This window comes from Alosa sapidissima, chromosome 1 (genome assembly GCF_018492685.1).
Source record: "Alosa sapidissima isolate fAloSap1 chromosome 1, fAloSap1.pri, whole genome shotgun sequence".
NCBI classification, from domain to species: domain Eukaryota; kingdom Metazoa; phylum Chordata; class Actinopteri; order Clupeiformes; family Clupeidae; genus Alosa; species Alosa sapidissima.
Genome location: NC_055957.1, coordinates 34030308 through 34042982, shown reverse-complemented (window position 1 = coordinate 34042982; position 12675 = coordinate 34030308). Strand labels below are relative to the sequence as shown.

The following is a 12675-nucleotide window of genomic DNA, read 5'->3' as shown; positions in this document are numbered from 1 at the left end:
GTGGCGACGCCATTACTGAGCTGTTACTGGTATGTAAACAAACCTCCGTGATAACGCACCCTCAATGACAGCTACAGCCAGGCAGTATGGCTTGTTGGGTTGATGATGTTAGACAGTGGCCTCTAGTCACAGATAAAGGTACAAGCGATCTTACAGATTATTTATGAAAATAGCTTAGAGTAGAGAATGGGGAAATAAAGACATAATTGGGACTAGGTTGATATTATATCTACTTAACTACTGTAGCTAGCTAACGTTAACAATAACTACGCTAGCTATAGGCTAGCTAACGAGGAAACTATAAAAATCTGTCCATTTGGCAACAATAAATAAATTAATGGATATCAAATAAACAAATTCATGTTTTTCCATTTGTGACCATTGTTTATCTAATTTTCACATTTCAAAAAGAAAGGGTAAGGTACAGCTAACTGCTATCTGTGCAGACCGTATGGTAGGCTACCAGACAGGGGCAGACCCGGGGTATTTTGTGTATCTCACATTGTTTTTTCTTCCAACTGGTAATTTTATTGCTGCTATTGGAACAATTGAAAACGGAACATGTTTTCCCACTCGACATTATAAAAGAAGTAGGAAGACAGTCGTAAATCGCGGGCTGTTATCCCAGTGGACGTAAACCAATCCAATAGGAGGCACTGGCGCAATGCTACCCAGCAACAGCTCAGTAATGTTGCCCGCTTACTACCGGTAGTTTCGTCGGATTCGTGTATACTCTGCTAGGTTTAACGGTGCTTACAAACAGTTGTGTGCAGTGCTGGAGACGCATCCCGTTCACTTTACATGGGTTTACATCATCCGTTGCCAAACTGAATTGTGGGTCCATTGCGTCGCGTTGCTCCCATCACCCCCGTCGAAATGTACAACCTTTGCTCAGGGACGGATTAAACAAATATGGGCCCCTCTCCCCCTGACCGCGACGCGCGCGTGCACGTTTGCGCATGCGCGTGCAGCCAGCGCTTCTCTCTTTGCTGTCGCTGTGCAGGCTGGTGCACAATTGCACACAATGAAAATGTAGTACATTATGTCATATATTATAACTCAGGCCCACACAGAAATTAATTCCAGCAGCTGTTTTTATTATTAGGCTGTAATCTCCCTTTGCTGTCCAAACAGTCTACAGCTACATTTTTCACTAAACGGACCGGACACAGTTGTCATATCTGACGGACCGGTAGCAGGGACTTTGATAGTATTTTGTGAGAGGTGGTGCTGATCATATTACGGGGGGTTCAGGGGTGTCTCCCCCTGGAAATTTTCGAAATTCTGGCTGTTAAATATACCCTTTTAACGCAGTTTGGAAGGGGCATACAAACTTTAACAGAGCAAGCAGGGCCCGTTTTCTGTCCGACTCAGGTGACGTGAACATTGGCTACCTGCATGATAAGGTTTTCACTTCACTGCTGCTTGACACTACCTTGCATGGAGACATATTTCACGTTAACAGTGGAGATGTTAGCAAAACTATAGCGTTTGGTAAATGGAGATGCAGATCATCTCCCTAATTAATTTCTTTGCGCAACAGCCCACATTATGCGCTCACTCCAGCGAGACGAGTGAAATAAGTGTAGGCCTATCTGTCATCGGCATCGGCATAGGCTATTTGCTACGATATAAGCTACTGTTAGGCCTACAACAAGTCGCGATTTATTAGGCTATCCAATCGCTATGCTGTTTTCATGAACATTGCAGGAATCCACTTCATTCACCTACCCACGAGTGGGTCAGTTTCGCAAACACGCATACACATTGAATGAGCACTCATAGCCTACCACTTCCACCTAATGTTATGCCTCTATATTTTATGAATTAAGAAGTATTTATTGATTAGGAAAATATTTAGTTTATTTTTCTTTCGGTCCGCGGTTCCATAACACCATTCAGTTGTGCCGCAAATTAACAGACAGAAGCACCGGGCATAATCTAGCCTAAATTCATGGCAATTTTTTTTAAATCCGAGGGCCCCCATTGGCTGAGGGCCCCTGTGCACACTTGGCACAAGCCATGATCCGTCCCTGCCTTTGCTGCACCAAAGGAGAGCAACAGAAGGCACCAGCCTATCAAATTACGGTTATAGGCCTAATTCAAGGTGTTTGCATACCCCTGACTATCGGGAACACCGACTGGCATGCGGTAATGGAACGCAACTGTTTGTAAGCACCGTTAGTAAAGCATGGTTTAGTGGAATACCTGTTCCATACGGTCTCGCATGCAAGCAGATTTCTTCAAATGCGCCGGTGACCATCAAAATGCCAATGCGCTGTTTGAAGTCGTGCTGCTTGCTGTTTAGGTAATGACAGATGTCACTCTCATTGGTTTAAAAGGATGTTACCCCCCAAACACACCTATGACTGATTAAAAAATATAAGACCATGGAGGTATTATATATAACTGGAGAGTGTGATTAAGTCCCAGCCTCCATACAAATGAATGGCGGAGGCTAGGCTAGTAAATCCGGCCAATTCATAGTCAGCGCGAGTGGAGTCGCCCGTTTGGCTGTAGCCGCCGGATAGGTACCCGCCCACCAACATGTACGTACGCGCATGAGAGCTCGTGCCCAACACAGACTTTCGTGCACGGAGCTGGTTCCAAATGATCCATGCGCGCAATACTTGAAAATGGCGCATGCTAACATGCCGAAGCTAATCTGCATGCTCTTGACCCTCTGCATAAGACCACCTTTTTGTGCCAGGCGCCTGATGTTTAATAACAAAACCACCCCCAATGTGGACTGGACAAACCCGTTTTAGATCGCCAAGATATAGCCCAATGTGTTTTAGAGCAAAACACAGTGTTTTAGGGGCAATTTCTAGCACAGCAGTATCCACACATACCCAGATAACAAAATCAGATTGGCAGATAGCGGACCGCTGGTGCCATGCCGCCGGGGGCGTGCCACTTGTGGTCCGCCGTAGGACCACCATCTCTTTAAATTTAACTTGTCATGAATATTAAGAAAAGTTAATAAAAATGATATATGGAGTATAACTGAACAAATAAAATAGATTTTAGACAAATAGTGGCAAAACATTGGGCAATTTGTCTGCAACCCGCCAGCGGACCGCCAGAGAACCGATGAGCAAAATGCCAGCGGACCGCCAGCTATGCCCCCAATGGACCGACAGTGGTCCGCCAGTCTCTTGCTATCTGGGTACCTCAGCCACACAAATCACATTTGACACCAGATTGGACAATAAATACATAAAACAAAACATTTCAAAAACATAAAAGCATAAATAGAATAAAAATAAATAAAAACATAAAAAGCAACATCAAAAGTCAAATCTGCACAGGGTTTAAAATTGCAAAAAGAAAATTATTCGAAAGCATAAAAGCATAAAAAAAAACACATAGAAATATAAAAAAACAACATAAAAATTCCAAAATCTGCAGGGTGTAAGTAAAATCACATTAAGTTCTCTGCAGTGGACAGGGAGGCCTGCAGGCTCCTGAGAGTCGGGTCCGCGTGACTCTCCTGTACTAGTTTGCCTTCGCCTCTCTCCATAAAGATCTCATTATCTGCTGGCAAATAATGGGATAAGAACGGTAATAGCTGTGAAGGCATTTTTCTTTTTCCTGCTGTCTTCAAGTCAACACTTTGATTGTGGAGGTGTTATAACAGTGTCTGTATGGACCAAAAGAAAACAAAAAAATCGTTGCACAGCCCCTCCTCAAAAAAAGAGAGAATTAATCAGGCCATTCTTTTCACTTGGCCTTCTCACATCAACAGGAAAAATATTGACCATGAGGAAAATCCCACTAAGATATCAAACTGTGACATGAAACCACAAACTAAGGATTAATATTGTGTCTTGCAGATGGAAACCATTTGGCCCAAATGTGGCCAAAAAAAAATCTTACTCGAAATTGGGCAGTTATAAGAAAAAAAAGAGAGGTCAATATGCTTTGAGCTTGAGCTTTGAATATGCTGTGATGCTTTGAGTTGGCAAATCTGGTTATTTCTTATTTCTCCAGGTTTCAGTGCTTGAGCCTGCATATATTTTGGCCTGTAGAAGGCAACGTGCTGGGTCAAACACCGAACATGTGCTGACAGAATGTTACCTCCAGCCATGTAAATATTGTGACTGCCCTTAGAGAGTTTAATACACACTCTCTCTCCTTTCTTTTGCATGAGAGCAAAAGATGGTAGATCAAAGGGGTCTCTTTCTCTTTCTCTCTCTCTCTCTCTCTCTCTCTGTCTCTCTCTCTCTCTCTCTCTTTCTCTCTCTCTCACTCACTCTCTCTCACTCACTCTCTCTTCTTTTGCATGAGAGGAGAAAAAAGTAGATCAAAAGGGTCTCTCTCTGAAGCCCTATTACAGGCGGCAGTGCAGGCATTAAGGTGAGTTTAGTTAACGGAATGCATGTTTTGAAAATATTGTTTTTGAGGAGGCTTTGCCATTCTCAGAAGCAGGAAATTGCCCAGCACCACACAGGCACGTTTGCCTGCTGGAACATATGGCCAGAACTAAATGATGCCTTTATGGGAGGAACTCAACCATTCTTTTTTTTTTTTTTTCAAGTGTTTCTGACCCTCTGCAGACCTGATTTTCATTAGTTCCCAACTGCTTTGCTAACTGACACTCTCACAGAAACTCTCTCTCTCTCTCTCTCTCTCTCTCTCTCTCTCTCTCTCTCTCACACACACACACACACACACACACACACACACACACACACACACACACACACACACACACACACACACTCCCTCTCCCCATTGCATCACTCCCAGTCCCCCAGCTTCCTGCTTCAATAATGATCCTTTCAGCAAAAATTCCCTCTCCTTCTCCCTCTCCCTCACACGTCCCAGCGAGGCAGTTCTGGCCACGGGCTTCCAGGAGCAGGCATCTGGGGCTTTGAGCGCGCGCAGGGGACAATCTGGCCCACTATCAGCCCTGTTGCTTTACTTCTCAGTGCTCTCAGGAGGGAGCTGGCTTTGGGGTTGTGGAGGATCAGAAAGAGAGAAAAAAAACAAAGAAGTTATTTCAGTGTTTCAGGGCTGGGCTGGGCTGGACTGGACTGGGCTGTCCAGGTGGACGGGTCAGAATAGCTGAGCTGTTTCTCCCCAACCACTACAATTACTACTCTGGAGTAACAGGAGAGTGCTGCCTCAGGGTTTTGCATTTGCACTCCTGGAATTGAGGAAGCAGCCAAACGAGCCTTGAGCACTTGGACCAGCCACTGGGAGACAGGCTGCCTGAATCTAAAGGAGAGAGGGTTGGAGGAAAGGAAGAGAGGAGGGGGAAGAGAGAGAGAGAGAGAATCCTACCATTACTCGGGGGGTTCCGTACTTCCATGGTTATAGCAAAGGACTGGGACTGAGAAGAGAGGGGGGAAAGGGGGTTAGGTTCCTGCTGTGGGGCCTAGTTGCCATAGAAACAGTGTTGGAGTTGGAATGGAACTTCTTCGTCAGTGAATCAGCGAGTGAGCAGATCAAGCGTGCGTGCACCCGCATGTGTGTGTGTGTGTGTGTGTGTGTGTGTGTGTGTGTGTGTGTGTGTGTGTTGTGAGCGTGTCTGCTCATGCCGCGGCTGGACTGACTCTTGAGTGAGTGGTTGCTCTGGGCTCTGGGGAGGCATGGCTTCTGCTGCGGCGCCGGTCCCAGCGTTCAGTCCTCGCTCAGCCTCGCCGCCGCACACAGCTCAGGCATGTAAGCTCGGTCTCCTCCTCATCCTCATCCTCGCACTCTTCCTCACGCCTCCTCTCGGGGCTCAGCCATGAGTCTCAAGAAGAGGCTCTCCTTCAAGAAAGTCTGGTACTTCAACACGGTGAGTTGGACAGCCCGATTCAGCTTGTCGCATTTGTTCCTCCTTTGCATTTGTTAAGAGTTCCGTTTCTCCTGCCTCGTTCTGTGTTTCTAAGCTAAATAGGTGAGATGGGGGAGCGGGGGGGGGGGGGGGGGGGGGGGGCTTCTCTAGGCTGGACTCATGTCTGGCTTCCCAGACTGCAAACCTACAACGGTTTATTTGGGCTTTTTAGAGTTTTATGGTTCAGCGTTGCGAGCTACTCTGGATAGCCACACCTGTAGTTTTTTTTTCCCTTTGTAGCAACATCTGCCCTAGCCTATGTTTAGAGATGTGTGTCAGTCTGTGTGTGTGTGTGTGTGTGTGTGTGTGTGTGTGTGTGTGTGTGTGCGTGTGTGCGCTAACTTGGAAGGTATTTGATCAAATCATATCATTATCTCCTACTTCCTTGTGTTTATGCTTGTCAGTGTGTGTGTGTGTGTGTGTGTGTGTGTGTGCATGCATGCGTGCGTAGAGGTATGTTTGCTATGCAAGGTTAGCCAAAGCAAACATGGAAGTATTGGATAGGTCCACGAAGCTGCTGCCTTTGCTCACAGTGGACGGAGTGTGGCTCTCAATGCCAGCCACTATGCATTTTCAAAAATTCAAAAGTCAACACAGGGCTTTCCAGCCAGGCTTGCTATGTTTCTGCACAAACTTCCTTCTGCTCCCTGCCTGACTACACAAGTTAGGAAACATCATCATACATTGAACACATATTTTGGTGCGTGCGTGCGTGCGTGCGTGCGTGCGTGTGTGTGCGCGCGTGTGTTTCTTACCTTTTGTTACATTTTGTATGTGTGTGTTTGTTCTCATACCAGCCCTGGAGCAGGGTGTGTGTATTCTCTGCCTCTGTAGTATATTGTGTATTTTTTCCTCTCTCTCTCTCTTTATCTCTCTCTCTCTCTCTCTCTATGTCTCTCTCTTTTCTCTCTCCCTCTCTTTCTCTCTCTCTTCTTTGACCATAGGTAGACATTGGGCTCTCACCATCATGAATCAATACACGTTGCACTTGCTGAGCACAAGTCATACAGTCATAAATACTCCAAACAAGTCTAAACAGGGTTGTCTTTGTGTGTGTGTGTGTCTGTGTGTGTGTCTGTGTGTGTGTCTGTGTGTGTGTGTGTGTGTGTGTGTGTGTGTGTGTGTGTGTGTGTGTGCCATCAGCATTTGTGAGTGAACCTGAGAATCTGCTGCTCATCTGGAAATGTGAATTCTAGTATTCCCACGTATCGAACTACCACACACTGTGTGTGTGTGTGTGTGTGTGTGTGTGTGTGTGTGTGTGTGTGTTTGTCTGTGTAAGAGAGAGTATGCGTGTTTGCTCTTTTGTTTCATCTGCCACCCATCTGTCCCCACACTGGAAAATGAAATAAACCAAGTGGCCTCAGCTAGTCTTTTCATTTCATTCCAGTGATCGTCATACACAATGAAAGCTAGAGACTCACTAAAACCAACACAAACTGTACTATGATTTTGAAAACCATTCTGTTTTCTTATAGGCTCTTCCATAAATCAATGCCTGTGTTTTGGAGTCGTCTGGTATCTGAATATACAGCTTTGCTATCCAAAAATGTGATCCCCAAAGTGCCTCCCGTCCCCCCTCTGAATCTAACTGGACTGTTATGATGGATGGATATTGGAGATGATCTGACATTTTTGGGGGGTATGTGAGGAGAAGATGAGGAGGAGAGAAATAAACTCATCTAACCGCATCTTAGAGATGCTCTCTGGTTTTTGCTGAGCTGCAGTTTGTCTGCTGGCATGTGAAGGGCCAGTTGATGCTCTGGTTTCTCTTTGTTGTGTTTGGTACTAGAGGTTTGCAGCCAGACCCCCATTATGGTCCCCTGGTCTCCAAAAGGCCAAGGCTGACTGTCTGGAGGACTGCAGTGAACCCCCTTTCAGAGAAAGAGAGAGAGAGAGAGAGAGAGAGATGGGGTGGGGGTTGGGATGGGAGGAGTTAAAGGCTTGGAAAAACCCACTGACATTTTATTACATGTGGTGAGTCGTTTCTGCCAAGAGAATAGCAGGATCCACAGGAATGAGAGAGAGAGAGGGATGAGGAAGAGGAGGAGGAGGTATGGGTAGGGGGTTGAAGAGCACTAGGCAGGAAACATATGCCTCAGCATACTGCGAGCTGGATCAACAGACGACGGCTGCCACGCCTCGTGCAGTCTGGAAGTCATCAGCTCTGGCTGTCTCCTGAGAAAACGAGAGAGAGAGAAAGAGAGAGGGGAGGGGGAAAGGAGAGGTGAAGAAAGAAGAGAAAAGGGGGCTGAGGGTGGCGGAAGCGTGGGAGACTCAGACAAAGAGGAGAGCTGTGAGACTTACAAGTTATAAGGTGTGCACCAATAGTAGGGTAGCTGGATTAAGCACTTTCCAAACTTGTAGACAATTTCACACCCACTTCCTACGCTTGCTGTGCTCCACTAATGGCAGTTGGAGCACAGTAATGATTGTGGTTACAATAATCTTTTTTGTTGTCACAAATTGGCACCAAAGCAGATACTGTAGGCCTAATGTAATCAAGCAAATTGATGTAGTTGGATTGATAGTGCTTCTAACACACTGATACATCAATTGGATGCATTAAGTGTTAGCGTTTTTCTAAAAGGCTGCACTGTAGGTGAAACCTCACACTTTAACCAAGCACACCCCATTTACCCGGGGACATTCTCTTGCCTCCCAGTTGCCCCTGGGCCTGGCTTTAGGTTCAGGTCAATGGCAGGCACGTTCATTACTGAGTGTTGATGAGTGTGGATCCTGTCTGAGTGGTCTTAGGTGGTCTACTCCAGAGGGTTTCAACTGATTCCTCTTTTAACAAAGACCACCATCCACCAAGTCAATTTAACATCATTGTGTGCAGTGCAGTGTGCTGTGGACCACTGGTTGAAAAGCCCTGGTCTACTCCATGTTGCCTGTCTGAACTGTATGTGATCAACACGCCATGCCAAGGCTAGGTCCCAGAGGTCCATGTATGACATTGCATTACTTGCTTTCATCAACGTTGATATTTAGAGGTAAAGCAACACGTCCTTGACTACTAGAGGTCAGGAGTTCGAGAGGGGATGTTCCGGGATGTCCCCACTCCGGGACATCCCTACTCGAGTGCCTCTTTTCCAATCAGAAATGTAGAAATAGTTTGGCCAGCCCTAGCTGTTGTATGATACGTAAGGTTATGACATCTTCACTGCAAAGTGGTTACCTGGTGGTTTTTTCCTGCCTTTCTTATTTGTCTTGCTTGGTGCTGATTCCAGGATAAGAACTGTTGGGTCATTGCCAGACAGACACTTTAGGACACATTCATGAGTAACTTATTTCTGAGATATAGAGCCAGTGCAGTTCAGTGCTAATACTTAGACGCGACTAGATGGAAGTTAGTGGGGTTTTTGCGTTCTTGCATTCAAGAAATAAAAACCAAAAATGGATCTTATTTTTTTAAGTATAATGAGATCCATATTCCATGCCCATATTCAACTTCTATGATCAATACGTGGAAAGTTATATGGTCATACTCATTTTTTTTTCAACAATTTATTTAATGCCTCTTCCTTTTTCCCCTGTTGCCCTGCGGCCTGGACAAATTATCCCAATAAATGGGGTGGGGTGGCTTTTTTATTATTTTCCTTTACTTTGCCATGATGGGTTGTGGGCTATGTGAATTGAGCGTCTTTCAAAGTAAATAGGGAGAGGCTGTGATATCTATAATCTCCTGGCTGGGCCCTGCCGTATTTCTGCCCACCGCAAGAATGTGACAGCAGCCTTGATGTGGTCACAGCCATTCTGTTGCTCGCTGCCACTTTCCAAGATATGCTTGTACTCTAACTTTGGTCTCAAGACTTTTGTTTTGGCAGCTGAACAGGTACTGATTATTTGTACCTCACAAACCTTTTGTTTGTTCCTGACTGGGTCATGACCTCTCAGGAGACATGTAAATGGTGTTGGTCTCCCGTCACTGGCTCTCTGCCACCCTTCTTTTCACTTCTTTGTTTTGCAATACTGGAAATGTAAATATTTAGCGATATCAGTTCCACGCCTACACAGAAGAGAAATGATGTGTGTATTGCTGTAATTGAAAAGTGATACACAATAAACCACAACGTGTCTGGGCACATACTGTTCAGACTGGTATGGTGTGATACTCTGTGTGTGTTTGTGTGTGTGTGTGTGTGTGTGTGTGTCTGTGTGTTTGTATAAGTGTTTGTGTATGGTTGTGTTTCAGCGTTATTTACAGAAGAGTATCTTTGTCTGTCTTTCCATTAGACTGTTTACACTCAGCGCTGACGGCAGGTTGTGTCTCGGTGCGGTTTTGTTACTGTGAGCGCGCCTGCTGTGTTCCACCATCTGATCGGTGTGGAACCTCTCCCTGGCATTCACAGGAAGTGAGTCATGCCTGCTGTGTCCCATGAGGAACAAGTCGCGGTTCTCACTTAAACCCACAGCTGATTGGCCTCCCACGTAGCGGGCCTGCACCTATCACAGCCTCATGACTCAAGCACCCTCCTCTGCAGGAGCATTCGTATGCATGAGGGACACTATTGTTGGCTTAAGACTGGGGATTTTCACTTCTTGGTTTTTTCCCATTTGAAAAAAAAAATGTTACCTGGATAGGCTCAAGACCAGATTTTTTAAATCCTAAAAGTGTTTCATTCGGTGTGTTTTTCTGTGTTGGTTTGTGTGTTTCTCAGGGTTAGTGTGTGTGTTTCTCTGTGTTAGTGTGTGTGTTTCTCTGGGTTAGTGTGTGCGTTTCTCTGTGTTAGTGTGTGTATTTCTCTGTGTTGGTGTGTGTGTTTCTCTGTGTTGGTGTGTGTTTTTCTGTGTTGGTGTGTGTTTTTCTGTGTTGGTGTGTGTGTTTCTCTGGGTTAGTGTGTGTTTCTCTGGGTTAGTGTGTGTTTCTCTGTGTTGGTGTGTGTGTTTCTCTGTGTCTGTTTCTCTGGGTTAGTGTGTGTGTTTCTCTGTGTGTGTTTCTCTGGGTTAGTGTGTGTTTCTCTGTGTGTGTCTCTCTGTGTTGGTGTGTGTGTTTCTCTGGGTTGGTTTCTCTGTGTCGGTCAGTGTGGGGAGAGGTCCCATCCCATACCACCGTGGGTAAAAAAGTGCTAGAGACATCTCTCAAGAGGAGGAGGTGGCTTAGTGAGGGCAGTGCTCCATAGCCACACACCCCCAGACACATGTCATTAAGCAGCGTGGAACATTAGGGTGTTACCGGCGAAACAGGAGGAACTGGTGTGGGTGTGGGTATACACGTTTGAGACTTGAGTGAGTGAGTGAGTGAGTGAGGACGTGTGTGTGTGTGTGTTGGTGTGTGTGTGTCAAAGGGCCAACCCTCCATAGAGTGCAGGCTTGCTAGCTCTCTCTCTCTCTCTCTCTCTCTCTCTCTCTCTCTCTCTCTCTCTCTCTCTCTCTCTCTCTCTCTCTCTCTCTCTCTCTCTGTCTGTCTCGCGTACTCTTGACTCTGGGATATGTTGCCATGAGGAGACGGTCTCAGCTCACCCATGTCTCTCTGTGTTCTCTTGCAGTCTGCAGCGGTCTCCGATGGCGGTGAGTACCATACCTCTCCTCTCTCCCCTTACTCTCCCCTCCTGACCCCTCACTGCAGTCCTCTCTCTCCTCTCTCCACTTCACAACTCCTGTGTCTCCTCACTCTTGTTTTCTTCTGCATTGTGTATCTGTTTGTGTGTTTGTCTGTTTGTGTGTTTGTCTGTTTGTGTGTTTGCCTGTTTGTTTGTTTGTTTGTCTCCCCCACCATGAATCATGGAATGGCTTTAACATTCTTTTTGAAAGGGCACAGTTTTTAAATGGCTGAGCCTTAAGTAATCTCACCTCAGGCAAATTGTGTGTTTTCATACCTCCGTCTCTCAAATGTGTGGCAGTTTATGTGATTCCTCCAAGCTAACCCATTCACCCTCCTTTTTTAACATGGTTTGAAAAATACTATATGCACTTCTATGTCTTCCTGACTGTCTCCTACTTACTCACCCCACTTGTTGTCCTTATTTGGTAGACTGATTCTGTGCATCTTCTCTCTCTCTTATCTAACTACATCAGAAGGTAGCCAATGTCTTCTCCAAAACAACATTGCTTAGAAGCCCAGTGTTGGGGCAGGCAGATAACTGAGTAAATTGGCATATAGCAGATGGTTCGGAGAGGATCCCGTACTTGTCTCTCTCTCTCTCTCTACTTCTATCTTCGTGTCAGATAACACATGATAGTATTGGCTTACTTTGGCCTGTCAAAAAACAGTTCCTGGATTGTACAATGTGCATGTCTCTCTCTATCTCTCTCTCTCTCTCTCTCTGTCTCTGTCTGTCTGTGTGTGTGTGTGTGTGTGTGTGTGTGTGTGTGTGTGTGTGTGTGTGTGTGTGTGTGTGTGTGTGTGTGTGTGTGTACTCCCATGCAAGTCCCTATTGCATGACTGTTTATTGATTGCTTCATCCACAGCACAGGATGGGATCAACCCACAGCATGTTTGTATCATGACCAGAGCAGCGGAGTGTAGCGTATGAGTGTCTTTTTATAGTGATTACGTAAGCTCAGAGATAACATCTGTCTGGGCACTTCATTATGTGTCCTCTCACCATTCATGTGAATGCCTCCCCCTTTACTGAAGCACCACACAGCTCATGAAAGGCGGAAGGTCACAGCTATCTTTGGCTGTATCTGCATTGAAATCTTCAAGTCATTGAAATCTTCAAGCCTAGTGATTCTGCATTGGTGGTGCTTTACATGGGCTACAAGGACCAAATCTCAGCCACTTGCTTACATCTCCCATTGTACCCAATTCAGCAATAGGAATAGTATAAATTATTTTATTGTAAAATATGTTTGAGGGTGTCAGACAGGATTAAGGCAAGCTAGGTAAGAAAGGGATGTCA

The 12675-nt window shown here is 45.6% G+C and overlaps 1 protein-coding gene across 3 annotated transcripts in view; it reads left to right on the top strand.

Moving 5' to 3' along the window:
- rgs12b (regulator of G protein signaling 12b) overlaps positions 1 to 12675 on the top strand; it is a 64727-nt gene that overhangs the window by 30664 nt on the left and 21388 nt on the right. For all 3 annotated transcript variants that reach the window (XM_042101370.1, XM_042101361.1, XM_042101374.1), the window contains exon 4: positions 11320 to 11341. In XM_042101370.1, the coding sequence (XP_041957304.1) occupies positions 11320 to 11341 (22 nt within the window). The remainder of the gene's footprint in view (positions 1 to 11319; positions 11342 to 12675) is intronic.